We start from the raw sequence: 16,464 nt of genomic DNA, 5'->3' as shown, positions 1-16,464 counted from the left end.
AAATAGGAAAAGAGATTTGCTATCCTAACATGATCAGCCCTGTGTGGCACTAGACTCACAGCAACATTAGATTACATTAGATTCCCTACAGTGTGGAAACAGGCCCTTCGGCCCAACCAGTCCACACCAACCCTCCAAAGAGCAACCCACCCAGACTCATCCCTCTCTGACTAATGCACCTAACACTATGGACAATTTAGCATGGCCAGTTCAGCTGACCTGCACATCTTTGGACTGTGGGAGGAAACCGGAGCACCCAGAGGAAACCCACCCAGACATGGGGAGAATGTGCAAACTCCACACAGACATGGATGACTGTCAAATGCTCTCTAAAATTGCCTAGCATAAAACATTCAGTCCTGGGCACGGGCAACAAATGCTAGCCAGACCAACATTATCACATTCCATGAACCAGTAAAAAAGGGTCAAATGGCCTTCTCCAGTTCCTGTTTTCTTAGTTTCTATGCATAGTTTCCAGTTGTGGCCTCACCAAAGCTCTATATGACTGCAACAAGATTTGTTTATTCTTGTCATCCAATTCCCTTGCAATAAAAGCATGCCTGCTCTTTGCCTTCATAATTGTTTGCAGGCTCTGCATGCAACCATTCTGTATTCAAAGAAGAAAGACCAGTATAGCACAGGAGCAGGCCTTTCAGCTCAGCAAGACTGTACCAAGATATGACCCCTTTCTAAACTAATGACAGATGAATCCTGAATCAGGAATCAAAGTCTAAGATTATGGGGTAGACCATTATCTAAACTAAACATTATCCATGTCCCTCCATTCCCTGTCTATTCGTATATGTATCAAGGTGTATCTTAAATGTTGCTATTCTATCAACCTCCGCCACCTTGTCTGGAAATGCATTCCAGGCACTTATCACTCTACGTGTAGAAAAACTTGCCTCGCACAAAGCTTTTAAACTTACTCCTTTATTCGTAAACTTAAGTCCCCTAGTAATTGATATTTCTACCCTTGGAAAAATAAACTGACTATCCATTCTATCCATACCTCTCATGAACTCCTATCGTCCCACATCCTATGACATTCAAGTGCCAAGAAACCCAATTCGTTCAATCTATCTTCATTGCTAATACCCTCCAAATCAGGCAACATCCTGGTAAACTGTTTCTGGAATCTCTCCAAAGCCTCTACATGCTTCTTGTCATGTGGCACCAGGATTGTATTCAATATTTCAAATGTAACCTAACTAAAGTTCTAAACAGCTGCAACATGATTTGCCAATTTTTATATTCTATGCCCCAACTGATGAAGACAAGCATGGTCTTTGCCTTCTTGACCATCTTACACTCTTGTGTTGCCACTTTTAGGGAACTGTGGACCTGAAGTTCCACATCTTTTGAAAAAAAAACTGCCATTTCTTCTATTTTTCTAATTAATGTGTTCAGACATGTTATTACGCATCCCTGGGGCAGGTGGGACTTGAACCCTGGCCTTCTGGTCCAAGAGTAGGGATATTAGCCCTGCACCACAGATGGGCTCTTATGTTCTTATCACCAAAGTGAATATTCATTACATTATATGTATTTATTACCTTATTGCCTACTCATTTACTCTGTTGATATCTTCTTGCAGCACTTCTGTCTTTCACAGCTTATGTTCCCATCTAGCTTTGTAACAAAAATTAAAGCCATTTCTTATTTTTTAATGCTATTGATGTGGATTATAAATAAATAGCTGAAATCTCAGAACTGATCCTTGAAGCTCTCTAGTTATTCCCTATCAAATTAAAAACACCTTATTTATTTTCACTGTTAGCTTTCAACCACTCCTGATGCAAGCTAATATATTAGATACCGCTTTATGTGCTCTCACATGTTAACATTTTATGTGGCACTCTATTGAATGTCCTTGGAAAATACAAGAATATTACCTCTCCTGGTTCTTCTTTATTTACCCAAGCATACTTTAAAAAAGTTCATGCCAACTTGATATAGATACGACATGAGTCTAACTGAATGTTAAACAGCAGAAACAGCATGTGATTGACAGAGCAAAATGATCCCACACTAATAAATCAGATCAAAGCTGTACCATCATGAATAGTGTGTAATTAGTGAGTAAAAACCCTCTCTGAGGATGAAAGATCAGTCCTCAGCAGAGACCTCACCTTCATTCCCCTACACCCTCGGATTAATGAGTTCAACACGCAGCGAGATATTGAACAATTCTTCCGCCGCCTTCGCCTCCGTGCCTACTTTTTCAACCAAGACTCCCGCCCAACCTCTGATGACCCCTTCTCCCGCCTCCAACACACCCCATCCACCTGGACACCCCGCGCTGGCCTCTTACCCGCCCTCGATCTATTTATAGCCAACTGCCGCCGCGACATTAACCGACTCAACTTGTCAACCCCTCTTACCCACTCCAACCTCTCACCCACAGAACATGCAGCCCTCCGCTCCAACCCCAACCTCACCATCAAATCGGCAGACAAAGGAGGCGCGGTAGTAGTTTGGCGCACTGACCTTTATACCACTGAGGCCAAATACCAGCTCGCGGACGCCTCCTCCTATTGCCCCCTTGACCATGACCCCACCTCCCACCACCAAACCATCATCTCCCAGACCATCCATAACCTCATCACCTCAGGGGATCTCCCATCCACCGCCTCCAACCTCATAGTCCCAAACCCGGTACTGCCCGTTTCTACCTCCTGCCCAAAATCCACAAACCTGATTGCCCCGGCCGACCCATTGTCTCAGCCTGCTCCTGCCCCACCGAACTCATCTCCGCGTACCTCGACACGGTTCTGTCTCCCTTAGTCCAAGAACTCCCCACCTACGTTCGGGACACCACCCACGCCCTCCACCTCCTCCATGATTTTCGCTTCCCCGGTCCCCAACGCCTTATCTTCACGATGGACATCCAGTCCCTGTACACCTCCATCCCCCATCACGAAGGACTCAAAGCCCTCCGCTTCTTCCTTTTCCGCCGTACCAACTAGTACCCTTACACTGACACCCTCCTTCGACTGACTGAACTGGTCCTCACCCTGAACAACTTCTCTTTCCAATCCTCCCACTTCCTCCAAACTAAAGGAGTTGCCATGGGCACCCGCATGGGCCCCAGCTATGTCTGTCTCTTCGTAGGATATGTGGAACAGTCCATCTTCCGCAACTACACTGGCACCACCCCCCACCTTTTCCTCCGCTACATCAATGACTGTATCAGCGCTGCCTCGTGCTCCCATGAGGAGGTTGAACAGTTCATCAACTTTACCAACACCTTCCATCCCGACCTCAAATTCACCTGGACTGTCTCAGACTCCTCCCTCCCCTTCCTAGACCTTTCCATTTCTATTTCGGGTGACCGAATCAACACAGATATCTACTATAAACCGACTGACTCCCACAGCTATCTGGACTACACCTCCTCCAACCCTGCCCCCTGGAAAAACGCCATCCCATATTCCCAATTCCTTCATCTCCGCCACATCTGCTCCCAGGAGGACCAGTTCCAATACCGTACAGCCCAGATGGCCTCCTTCTTCAAAGACTGCAGATTCCCCCCAGACGTGATCGACGATGCCCTCCGCCGCATCTCCTCCACTTCCCGCTCCTCCGCCCTTGAGCCCCACCCTCCAATCGCCACCAGGACAGAACCCCACTGGTTCTCACCTACCACCCCACCAACCTCCGTATACAGCGTATCATCCGCCGTCATTTCCGCCACCTCCAAACGGACCCCACCACCAGGGATTTATTTCCCTCCCCTCCCCTATCAGCGTTCCGCAAAGACCACTCCCTTTGTGACTCCCTCGTCGGGTCCACACCCCCCACCAACCCAACCTCCAATCCTGGCACCTTCCCCTGCAACCGCAGGAAATTCAAAACTTGCGCCCACACCTCCTCCCTTACCTCTCTCCAAGGCCCCAAGGGATCCTTCCATATCCGCCACAAATTCACCTGCACCTCCACACACATCATCTATTGCATTCGCTACACCCGATGTGGCCTCCTCTATATTGGGGAGACGGGCCGCCTACTTGCGGAACGCTTCAGGGAACACCTCTGGGACGCCCGGACCAACCAACCCAACCACCCCGTGGCTCAACACTTTAACTCTCCCTCCCACTCCACCAAGGACATGCAGGTCCTTGGACTCCTCCATTGCCAGAACATAACAACATGACGGTTGGAGGAAGAGCGCCTCATCTTCCGCCTGGGAACCCTCCAACCACAAGGGATGAACTCTGATTTCTCCAGTTTCCTCATTTCCCCTCCCCCCACCTTGTCTCAGTCGATTCCTTCCAACTCAGCACCGCCCTCCTAACCTGCAATTTTCTTCCTGACCTCTCCGCCCCCACCCCACTCCGGCCTATCACCCTCACCTTGACCTCCTTTCACCTATCACATCTCCATCGCCCCTCCCCCAAGTCCCTCCTCCCTACCTTTTATCTTAGCCTGCTGGACACACTTACCTCATTCCTGATGAAGGACTAATGCTCGAAACGTCAAATTTCCTGTTCCTTGGATGCTGCCTGACCTGCTGCGCTTTAACCAGCAGCACATTTTCAGCATAGTGTGTAATTAAACAACCAAAATGGAAGCTCCAAAAGCATCTACATTCTCAATTATGGAAGACTCCAGTACATCATAGAAAAAGATAAGGCTAAAATATTTGAAACCATCTCCAGTAAGTTCTCCTGTGGGTCTTAGTTTCATGCAGGCCATTCTTCAGTTCATTTGATTAAATTCATGTGATGTCAAGGAACAGTTGAAAACACTAGATTCAGCAAAGACTTTGACTTCAGCTGAATTGTGGCTACATTCCTCAAGACTTGAGCTCTAGAATTAACCAACTCTTGTTGAACTTCTCCCATGTAGCTACAATATTGACATCAATCTGAGAATATTGAAAATTGCAACAGTATATTTATCCACACAAAGTAAAAGACATTCAATCTGACTAAGTACCGACCCATCAGTCTACTCTAAAACATCAGCAGAATGATGCATTTCGATTGATGACAGGGCTGTCAAGTAACAGTCAGCAAAATGTATTCACCAGTGCTCAGTTTGGATTTTATCAGAGGCACACATTCTAGTCCTTACTATGGCCCCAGTTCAATAAATGGATAAAATACTGACTTAAAGAGTGAGTGCCCCTGACATTAAGTTGCATTTGACCATAGCCAAACAGTGCTGACACTGCAAGACAATCTTTTGTGTAATGTTTCTGGGTCACATACCTCTGTAAGAAGAAATAAGTGGTTAAACATATCAACTAAAATTTAAGGTGAGGCTTCAGATCAGTCCCTAATTCCCTCCATTATATTAGACACAAAAAATCCAGTACCTATCATTTCGCTTAATCCAACCCACCAAAAAGCTGACTAGAAACAAACACAGAGAATGCTGGAGAAACTCAACAGCTTTAGCAGAATCTGTGGAGAGAGAGAAAAACAAAGTTAACTTTTCAAGTCCAGTGTAACTCTTCTTATTTCATATTTCCAGAACCCACACTATTTTGCTTTTATATAAAATGCTATCATATTCTGGTCACTCGCTTCTAGATGTTCTTTTACAACAAGATTATTAATTAGTTCTGTGGCCTTTCAGAAGAACTCTGAAAAGTCAGATATGTAATAGTTTCTGAGCAGGGGATAAATGAGAAAATGAACTAAAGGGCAGGTTTATGTTCTATAATATTGTAGGCAAGGGACATGACAGAAGAGTTCATTGCGCAGGCTAAAGTTAGTGGTGATTGGAAGAAACTAGAGGTGTACCCAGAGAAGCAAAAGCAAGGAGAGAAAAAAATGCAAAAAAAAGGAAATGAAATGGAGACAAAAATTATAGTTTAAAATTATTAAACTCAATGTTGAGTCCAGAAGTCTGGAACGTACCACTCAACAGTTGGGTGCAGTTCCTCCATTGAGTTTCATTGAAGCACTGCAGTAGGTTGAGTACAGAAAGGCCAATGTGAAAACAAGATGATTAATTAAAAGGGCAGGTAACCTGTAACTAGGGTCATGCTTGCAGAGGTGTTGCACAAATCATTCTTTGGTATCCCTGGTGTAAAGCAGGCTGTAATGTGAATACTAAATAAAGTATATTAAGTTGAAATATACATTTCTTTCAATTTGGTAGACTGTAATCACTGCTCACGATACTCTCTGCTTTACATTGGGGAAATCAAAAATAGATTGGGTGACAACTTTATAAAACACCTTTATTCAGACCACAAACATGACCTGACCAACTGGATGCTTGACATTTTAATTTTCCACAATGAAGCTCAAAGCTTGAGGAACTGAACATCATCTTTAAATTTTGAGTTCAATAGTTTCAATAACCTTTGCACCCATCTGGTTTACTCACTTTGCATATTCAGTTTTTATACTGTGTTTGCTTTTAACAGCAGCACATTTGCTCTAAGCACACCTTTGTCTCCTTGTTCCTTTTATTGGCCCAGTATCACTGTCTTTGATGCTGCGCAGCTAACTATTCTGTCATTATTTAATCTCTCTTGTATTTCTCCCAATCATGGACTTCACATCTTCCCACTTCCTCAAAATCTGTTTCGGTTCCCATTCCTAATGAAAGGTCATCAACCTGGATCATAACTCTGTTTCTCTCTCCACAGATGCAGCCAGACCCACTGAATATTTCCATCATTTTCTGTTTTTTAAATTTTAAAATGTGAATGTTATTACTTTGGTTACTCCTCAGAGACCACTAAATGTTTTCCTAGGCTGCTGTCAGAAATAGTACACAGGTGAGACTGTATTGATTTTTTTAGCTACCCTATTCATCCTGTTGTGATTGTAATTTTCATTGAAAGGTGCTCTTTTTCTCAGTGACTCAGCTGCAGGAAAAATTTTGCATCAAAGTTTGCAGATGATTCTAAGTCAAATGACATAGTCAATAGTACATATGGGGCTGGAATACAATGTATATAGATTAAATGAAAGATTTTTATTGTGTGGAATTATAAAATCATCAGAATGGTTTTGAATGCTCTTGGTGACACAAAGGGTTTTAGTCCATACTAAAAGCTGCTGTAAAAGGTAAAGGAAAAGAGTTTAGAGAGCTGAGTAGGCACAAACATTTCCCAATGTGGATTTATTGCATAACAAAATCAAACTCAACTATCTTTTTACTCTGTATTGTGGAGATGAAAAGTTCCCCCAGGCCTGCAATGACACTAAAAAGGCAGTGCTAGAACATTTTTATCTTGGTCAGCCAATGGTGAGAACATAGGAACTATGGAGAAGTAAAGAAATTAAACTGCCCATGTATTCAAATCACTAAAAGCTAGTGAACAGATACAAAGGAAATCAAAAATGGTTAATGAAATGTTATCTATTATCTTTAAAGGACAGACATATAAAGACGAGTAAGTTATGTTTCTGCTGTATATGGCATCAGTTGGATTCTACCTAGAGTACTTTCCTCAGTCTGGGTACTAGTTCTCTGAAAAGATATGTTGAAATTGGAATGGGGCAATGCAGATCAAAGAGATTCAATTAAGTTTCATGATAGGTTGCATAATTTTGAATCAGGAGTGAAATAATTCCACAGAAACTGGCATCCCATCACCAAGTCATCCTTTATTTACACATGGAGAATCCTTGACATTGATCCAGCTTCCTTGAGCCAGCTCTTAAAAGTGAATATAACCTCTGACACATCTGTTTACATCAGCCAGGACTCCCTGATTAGACTAAAGTAACAGCTGTATTCAGGGAACTCATATTCTATGAGCTTGTTATAGTCACTACCTTCCACCTACCTCCCCAGCCTTGTGTCCAAGATCATAGTTCAGCTTTTTTTTTGGGACATTTTAGCACCGGGTCTGGTTCCTCCCACTCTGTCTCTTACATGGGCAGAGTGTAATGTGCAGTAGCTCGCCCCTTGCAATGTGGACGTCCGCATTGAATAAAACATTGAACCCATGAAAGGACCTGCATATTGCATGTGCAATTGAGTCCAGTATTTATTTGTCCATTCGCACAAATGTGGGGGAGCTGCTGGTGATAATGTTTGTCCTTGTTGGCAATCTGGGCTTCACAACTGCCCCACCAACGCAGCTAAGTCTCCATTCAATCCTGGCCACCAGACATAACTTGTCACCAACAACTTCATTTTGGAAGAAATACATTCTCCTCTTCAGGCAGCAAAAGCATCAAGGGGGCAGTGTCCTCCTCAGACTCCAAGGTATCTTTAGTGCTTGACGGAAAGGGAAAATCCACAGATTCTGAAACAGTCAGAAAGGCAGTCATGGAGCTGGGCACGTTTTACTTCTACACCGTTTGCAAGTTCACAGCTTTCATATGGTCCACATGCTTGTTCAGGGCCATCACAATTACCTGAACTTTATGCGTCACTGGACCTGACCTCGTATCGACACTACCTGTTACCCATTCCCTTGGTTCTTACATCAAACTTTGTCCCCTGAAGTAAACTGTCTCCCTCACTTAGCGGAATCTTATGTCTGGCATTGACATTCCTGATGCTGTTTCATACACAACCATCCCTCAAAGGCTGTAAAGATCAGATTTAACGTGGTATGTCGTCTTCTCCCCATTAGCAATTTTGCTGGAGCTATCCCTGTAGTTGCATGAGGGGGTGATTCTCTAATCAAATACTTGGTATCTGGTGAAGCTGTAGGCTGTTTCTTTAAGCCTGCCTTCAAAGTTTGGATTGGTCTTTCTGCCACACCATTGGATGATAGATGGTATGGAGCTGTCCTTATATGTCAAATGCTATTCGACTTTAGGAAGGACTCAAATTCTCTGCTGGTAAATGATTGCCCATTATCTGTAACCAACATTTCTGGGTATCGGTGTATTGCAAAAGATGCAATTTTTCTTTCGTCGTCATCATGTTTGATGACCGAACTCTTTGCATGTCCAGCCATTTTGAGTGGGCGTCCACATTGAATAAAACATTGAACCCATGAAAGGACCTGCATATTGCATGTGCAATTGAGTCCAGTATTTACTTGTCCATTCGCACAAATGTGGGGGAGCTGCTGGTGATAACTTTTGTCCTTGTTGGCAATCTGGGCTTCACAACGGCCCCACCAACGCAGATAAGTCTCCATTCAATCCTGGCCACCAGACATAACTTGTTACCAACAACTTCATTTTGGGAACTTTTGGATGACCGTGATGAGGGGTATCTGGAGTGAGTTTTGTTTCGGACAATCACTCTTGCTGCCTATAATAGGATTCCATCCTCTACTGTGATTGGGTTTCTCCAGATCCAAATAGGTTTCAGTTCTCGTTGTGACAGCCCTTTAGTTTCCCCCATCACCACCAGCTGTTTAGTTTTGCCAGAAATAGATGGTTCTGCATCCAAAGTCTAATATTGTCAGCTGTGACTGAAAGTGCGTCCAGAAAATTTAAAACCATTACAGATTCTTCCAGTGGTGGTACATTTCCAGTGGTGTACAGTTAGTCCTTATATAAAGCGTATTTGGCTATAACATCGCTGAAGGATTATTTTCGAGAATGCTTACCTCTGTTCACAATAGTGCAATTCTAGCAGCAGTTATTTTGCATGCTTTGTTCTGCACGTGCACCATTGCCAGCGCTGAAGTCTCCACACTGTTTTGCACATGCGCTGAAGTTTTTGGGCCATTCTGCTCATCTGCTGAAGTCTCCATGCCTTTCTACGGATGCACTGAAGTTTCTGCACCGTTTTGCACATGCACCAATGTCAGCTGCCATCAGAGCGTGTGAGAGGTACAGTACTAAATATTGAGCAGCTTCATCTCCAAAATTAAACTAATGAATGTTCATTTCTTTCCCTCTGAGACAAGGATATTCTTGAATAATTCTTGTGTAAGCCCTATATAGTTCCTGCAGGACTGCCAATCAAGTTGAATCTTTTTCAACAAATTTCACTCCATCAGGCTTGGGCCTGAGTCTTTTACTACAATTAGTGATAACTGAACCTGCTGCTTCTCATAAGAGATTATGACTAAAGTTGTACCTTAATCTGTAGGGGGTCCACCTGGCTGAGGTCTTATGCAAACTTAAGGGTTGAAGATCAGACCAAATTTTTGGTAAAGACTGGTTCCGCAATCTCTGATACAGCCATGGTGTATCAACCTGCATTAGAACTGGGTGACCATTTAACCAGACATTTATTTTGATTGATTCTGATTTTGATTGAAGTTGCAAGTGGACCTTCTGGGGTGCGCACTGTCCTGGATACCGGCCTATGAGTTCACTTGCTCAATTCAGGCCCAGTGGGACTCTTTTCCTGTCTCGGATTGAATCTTGGTATCAACTACAATGGCCTGATGGCCCATGTTCTTGAGAAAATTTTAAGGTTTTGTTGAGGCTTGTCTTTGTTTTGGGGTTTTGTTGTGGGCTGACCTAGAGTCCCTCTGTTCAAAATATGTCCTGAGTGAGGCTATGCAATTGCTTTCACTCGACTCAGTCAGCCTGGTGACAGTGTCCACTTCCATTGGCATACCCTGTAACTTATATGCTCTACTTGCCACGTTTTCTAATAAAAAGCCAGATGTACTGCCTGTTTGAAGTCCCGTTGGGCTTCAGCTAATTGGCGCTTTTGCATGATCACATCATTAATCTCATATACCACACGTTCTCTCAGCATCTCACGGTAAGACCAAAATTATGTGCCACTGCCATTTGTTATAACCTTGTCAAAAATCCCGATATAGATTCGTCTAGTTAACGAACTGCCAAGTAAAACCAATAGCGTCTCAGAATTAGAAGAGACTTGTCTCAATCTATCAACTCTTAAAGTTTTAGTATCTGGTGCCTCAGTGAAAGTTAAGTTTCTAATAACTGATAAAGCTGTGGGCCTAAAATCTGTCAGGGGAATAACTCCTTGCTTTTCATCTGCTCCAATTTGTCTGGAAAAAATAATGCATTCCTTCCACGTGCTGGGCCCAATCTTCAGCAGGATTGAATGAGTCAACCCTCCTAACTAGCAGCATGATGCCAGAAATGCTTACCCCAATTCAAAGATGATTGTTGCGAGCGAACCTCTTCAATGGCATGTTTTTCTCTCATCGCCACTGAAATAACTCCACAAAGGCCAGTATCCTGTAACTGAGTCATTCTTTATTTACATGTGTATAGTACCTGACACTGACCCAGCTAGCCCCAAGCTGGTTCCTAGACTGAATGTCCTCTGACATCCCTCTTCATATCTGTGAGCCAGGACTCCTTGATTGAGGCTGTTAACCTGATCCAATCAGGGAACTCATATTCTATCAGATCCACTGGCTGACCTCATTCCACATCCTAAAGTCCTGACTTGCTGTACAGGTATCCCTGAACTGATGGGTCCCTCTGGCTGTGGCGCGGTCTACTTCTTGAAGATTTTGAAACATGCTGCTTGCATACTGCATCTTCAGTATGTTTGCTGCCTAGCTGCTGGTCCATGGAGCATGTGTGAATTTGATGCAATACCCTTGCCTTCAACAAGATGTTCACCACTTTGTCTGACGACTGCTATGCAGCAAGGCAAGGTGCCTAGTTATATGTCTGCACAATTGCATAGCAATGCAAGACAAGGCAGGGTTGCTGTCAGCATGCAGATAGAGCCCACTCACTGTGTGTCTGTGAGACCAAATGAAGAACCCAGAGATACAGTCTGGGCTAGTCCATGAGCTGGTTACGTGTCCTTAAGTGCAATGATAATAACAATTGCCAATGTAGCCTAAGGTGCACTATTGAAGTGCAGAAGCACCCTGCAAGAGATGTACCATGAGACTTGCACATGTAAAATGCCATTGATAGTACTCATTGAACATGCACTGAAATGTTGGTGCCTGGTGTCCAACAAGGAGGTTGTTCAGAGAAAGCAGCAAGCTGAAGTAGCCAGGTCCCAACCTAAGTTTCCTTGTTTAGTTTTCACAACATCGAACTTGTTTGCCAGATTTGCTAAGATGGGAGACTGTTAACAGCCCAACTCACCTCGTCAATGTACAATGTGTTTAACAATCAATCATCCCATCAGTTGGCAATTCACCACTGCCTGTTGAGATCTCACCATGTCATTTTGGAAAAGCATGAAAGATGGTGCGAGCTTCTCCAAACATCAAGATGGTCTTCACCATGCTTGTTGCCCAATTCTGCCATACATCTTGGTATCGTCCATCTTGCTCAGACCCCTGTAAGATTCTACCCAACGTGACTAATTGCCATAAACAATGGAGGTGGCAATAATTGAATTGCGTCACCAAATATCTTGATGTTTCTCATCTCCCTTTCTCTGACACGCAGCGATTCCAAAACACTCTGACTTCCTCCTTTGCACTTATTAGATGTGAGATGGCTAGAAGGGGATCTTCAATTATCTCTCACTCCATGCTGTTCTCAGGATGAGGAAAAGATAAAACCTATGGCTGAAAGTAAAGGCATCTGTTGAACCAATGGTTGATGTTCATATGGTAAGTGTGAGTATTTGTGAGAGAAATGAAATTGTATAAGCGTGATTGTGAATAGTAGTGATGGGTCATTGGCGGATAGATAGTTGGGGTACAAAGAACTGCATTGAGAGAGAAGGATGAATGCACCCGCAAGTTAAATGAGCATGAGAAGTGATGTGATGACATCGTCTTGAAAAGGCAGAGTGAGGGGTTTGGACAATACTAGTTGCAAGATGTAGGTAATTCTGCCACTGTTCCCACCACTTCTAACTTGCTTAAGTCATTAAAACAGTTAGTGTGCTGCATCCAGGACCATGGCACTGGGCTCCAGCTTGCTGTCCCTCCAGGCAATCTTTCCGCTGCAAGTTTCCTACTCCTATTAGCTTCTTAAAGCCCTTCACAGGACATCACAGGGAGCTGCCTTTGCCATCATGAATACATTTTCAACTCCATTAATCCTTCCTAATTCCAACTGTTTGAAATTGCATCTGTGAATTAGCCCTTTTAAATATTGAATTTTTCTTTATCACACATACTGCCATTTTTTGGATAGTGTATCCTTAATTAAATAATAATGCCGTGTCTGAATTGAAAAGCTACTAACTAGAAGCACTGAACATATGTCTGAATTTCCTGCAAGCTATAGGACACAGTTCCTTACAGTATGTCTCTCAATTATTATCAGTTTGTTTCTCATGCCCTTTGGAAAAAGAAAACTGCTGTCTTTCCTTAGTCTGGGCTGTATGTGAATCCAACCTCACTCCAATTGGTTGACCCTTAAGTCCCATTAGAAGTGGCTCAGCAAGACACTCAGGCCCTCCTTCATCGATTAATTGAGCAGTGGCACAATTATTGGAGACCTAAACTGCCTACCTCAGCAAAGGATGGAAGTAACAGTTACTTGGGAAACTGTAACACATCAATTTCTGTAAGCAATATTTCAAGAAGAAATTCTACTCGACCATCTTACATCATCCAGAGCTGGGCACTATTATAACCTTACCAGCAACATCCACAGCCTGAGAATTAATCGTGTAGTATAAATTGTGTGTTTCAAATTTGGTATTCTTGGAATTACCCTCATCCCTTTTCAGCAACATTTCAAGTTCTGCACTGTCAAGAGACTGTTTTTAAAATTAAAGCCATTATCAAAGAGAAATGTTTGAAACCCAGTTTGATCCAGCTTTTTAAAAGATAAGTATTTCTCATTGTAGTGAGAAATTAGATTATTTCATGTGGTAAACATTGCCAGTAATTCTAAGATAGGAATATTTCATTTTCAATTGTTACCACCTATAATTAATTCTACTCTGATATTTTTGAATATACTGACTTCAATTTATCTGACTACCTTTCAGTGTTCTTTAAAGCAGAAGCAAGTGATTCTGAAGCTTATGCTGTTCCATGGAGACAAGTGTTGTGCATCTAATGGTGTCTGAATTGATATTTTACATAATTGATGAAGTGTGTTACTGTGTCATGAAACATTGAGATTTGCACCTTATGTCAAATTAGTTTTAGCAAAGCATTCAGACATCTCGTGGATTTTCAGAAGTTTTGCTTGTTCTTGGTTTAGTTTGTTTTTACTGTCAAAAAATTATAAATATGATCATCTTCCCTATGTTTAATAGCTACATGGTGTCAAACCATTACTTGGAATCAGCAGTAAAGGCATGGATATGGATGAAGATGATGAATTACCATCAGACAAAATCAGACCCACCTTCACTGACTACAGGAGCAGTGGTGCGATTATTGGAGAACTAAATTGCCTAACTCAGCAAAGAATGGAAGTAACAGTTACCTGTGAAACTGTAGCACAGGTCAGGACAAACTTCTTTCACTGTTAATGATAACAGTTATTTATATTGCCAATTTTAAATATTTAAACTAACAAAGATTTTCAATTTGAGTGAACACACTCTTGAGCAAATGGCAACCCAAAAGCTGTTTTTGGAATTATTTTATTCAAAAACTTGCACAATATTCTCTTCAGTAACATAATTTTTGATGTTCACATCAAGTAAAAGTGAAGTTGTCAGAGAAATTTTACTGTAAAACATTTTAGGTATCTTCATTTGAAAAATTAGGTGATCTTGAAGTTAGTACCTTTACAGGAAATGAAGCTACTTTCCGCCAATCTTTTCTGACATCTTAAATGTTAGCAAGGTTTTCTAGATCTGCCAGCAAGATTTTCTAGATCGGTTGTTTCTAGAAACATAATATATACATTGTTTCTTAATCTTCAGAAGAAATAAGAGTCCTAGGAAGACTTCACAATGTTGACCATGGGTGAGATTTTCAGCTTCAGCAGTTTGCTGCATGGGTTTTCCATCCATTTAAGTAAATACTGTAGTTGTGGGCATGTTCACTGAGCTGGTAAGTTGATTTGCAGATGTTTTCTCTCTTTTCTAGGTAACATCCTCAGTGATTTGGCATGTCCTGTGAAGCGCTGCTGTACTGTGTCTTCTGGAATTTATTTGGTTTCATTTCTGCTGGTTCTGGTTGTCAGTTCCAGTTGTTCATTGCTGTGGTCGGTATACTAGGCCTGGGTGAATGTGTTTATTAATGGAGTCCGTGGATGAGTGCCATGCCTATGGAAATTCTCCGTCTGTCCTCTGTTTAGCTTGCCTTATTATCATTGTGTTGTCCCAGTCAAATTTGTGGTCCTTGTCATCTGTGTGTATGGCTACCAGGGACTGCGTTTCATGGCTAGTTGGTGTTCATGGATGTGGATTGCTAGTTATCTACCTGTTTGTCCCATATAATGTTTCATGCAGTCTTTGCATGGAATCTTGTACAATAAGTTTGTCTTGCACATAATGGAAATGGGGTCTTTTGTTCTGACGAGTTATTGTCTGAGCGTGGCTGTCAGTTTATGGGATGTCATGAAAAGTCTGACTGTCAGTTCCTCGATAAGGTAGCTTGGCTAGTGAATTAGGTCATGGCATGTCCTTGACTTTGTGAAGGTGTTCTTCTTCTTTGCTTCGCAGGTCAGGAGTGCTGCAGTGTGTTGTCCTTTTGAACAGAATCCTAAGATTAGGATTACAAGATGATTAGGGGTTTAGATAGGGTTGACAGTGAGAACCTTTTTCCGCTAATGGAGTCAGCTATTACTAGGGGACACAGCTTTAAATTAAGGGGTGGTAGGTATAGGACAGATGTTAGGGGTAGATTCTTTACTCAGTGGGTTGTGAGTTCATGGAATGCTCTGCCAGTAGCAGTGGTGGACTCTCCCTCTTTATGGTCATTTAAGCGGGCATTGGATAAGCATATGGAGGTTATTGGGCTAGTGTAGGTTAGGTAGGCTTTGGTCGGCGCAACATCGAGGGCCGAAGGGCCTGTACTGCGCTGTATTTTTCTATGTTCTATGTTCTAATGCGGCTTCTCTTGTGTGCATTTGGGTGGTTGCTGTTGTAGTTCAGGATCTGGTCCGCATGTGTGGCTTTTCTATATACTTTTGTTGTGCACTCACCATTCTGTATTCTTTCTACTGTCACATCCTCCTCTCGTAAATTTAATCCCTTTGAGCATGGTGTTGATAATGTGCTGTGTGTTCTCGACCTCTTCTTTTAATTATAACAAAAGTATAATTCACGAAGCTGATCCAGAGTTTGGTTTGGATTTGTGGGAGAGCTGTTTGTTTACGTAATTGCATCATGCTTCTGCTGTGAGCCCTGAGATGGGTGAGCCATAGGTGTCCTATCGATATGTTCATATATCTGGATGTTGCATCGAATGAGATGTAATGGTACTATTTACTTCAATTGACATAAACCTTAGCCAGAGAGACAATAGCCAAATTCCTGGACAAACAGAACTGATGACATGACAATGAAGCAATCAACAAGGACTGCATACTCAAACGACTAGACCTGTGCTTGACAACACACTTCATATTCAACAGCCAGATATATGAACAGAGCAATGAAACGCCTATGGGCTTACCCATCTCTGGGCTCACAGCAGAAGCAGTAATGCAAAGTCTGAAACAAACAGTCTTCCCCAAATCTGACCCAAACTCTGGATCAGATACGTGAACGACACTTCTGTTATCATTAAGAGAACAGAGATCGAGA

At 42.5% G+C, this 16,464-nt stretch overlaps 1 protein-coding gene across 1 annotated transcript in view; it reads left to right on the top strand.

The window, feature by feature from the left end:
• Positions 1-16,464, top strand: part of LOC132824173 (sodium/hydrogen exchanger 10-like) — a 393,707-nt gene that overhangs the window by 303,919 nt on the left and 73,324 nt on the right. The window contains exon 20 of the mRNA XM_060838455.1: positions 14,017-14,208. Coding sequence (XP_060694438.1) covers positions 14,017-14,208 — 192 coding nt within the window. The remainder of the gene's footprint in view (positions 1-14,016; positions 14,209-16,464) is intronic.

This window comes from Hemiscyllium ocellatum, chromosome 18 (genome assembly GCF_020745735.1).
Source record: "Hemiscyllium ocellatum isolate sHemOce1 chromosome 18, sHemOce1.pat.X.cur, whole genome shotgun sequence".
NCBI lineage: Eukaryota > Metazoa > Chordata > Chondrichthyes > Orectolobiformes > Hemiscylliidae > Hemiscyllium > Hemiscyllium ocellatum.
The sequence above is the reverse complement of the archived record's forward strand: the minus strand, read 5'-3'. Positions and strand labels throughout refer to the sequence as shown.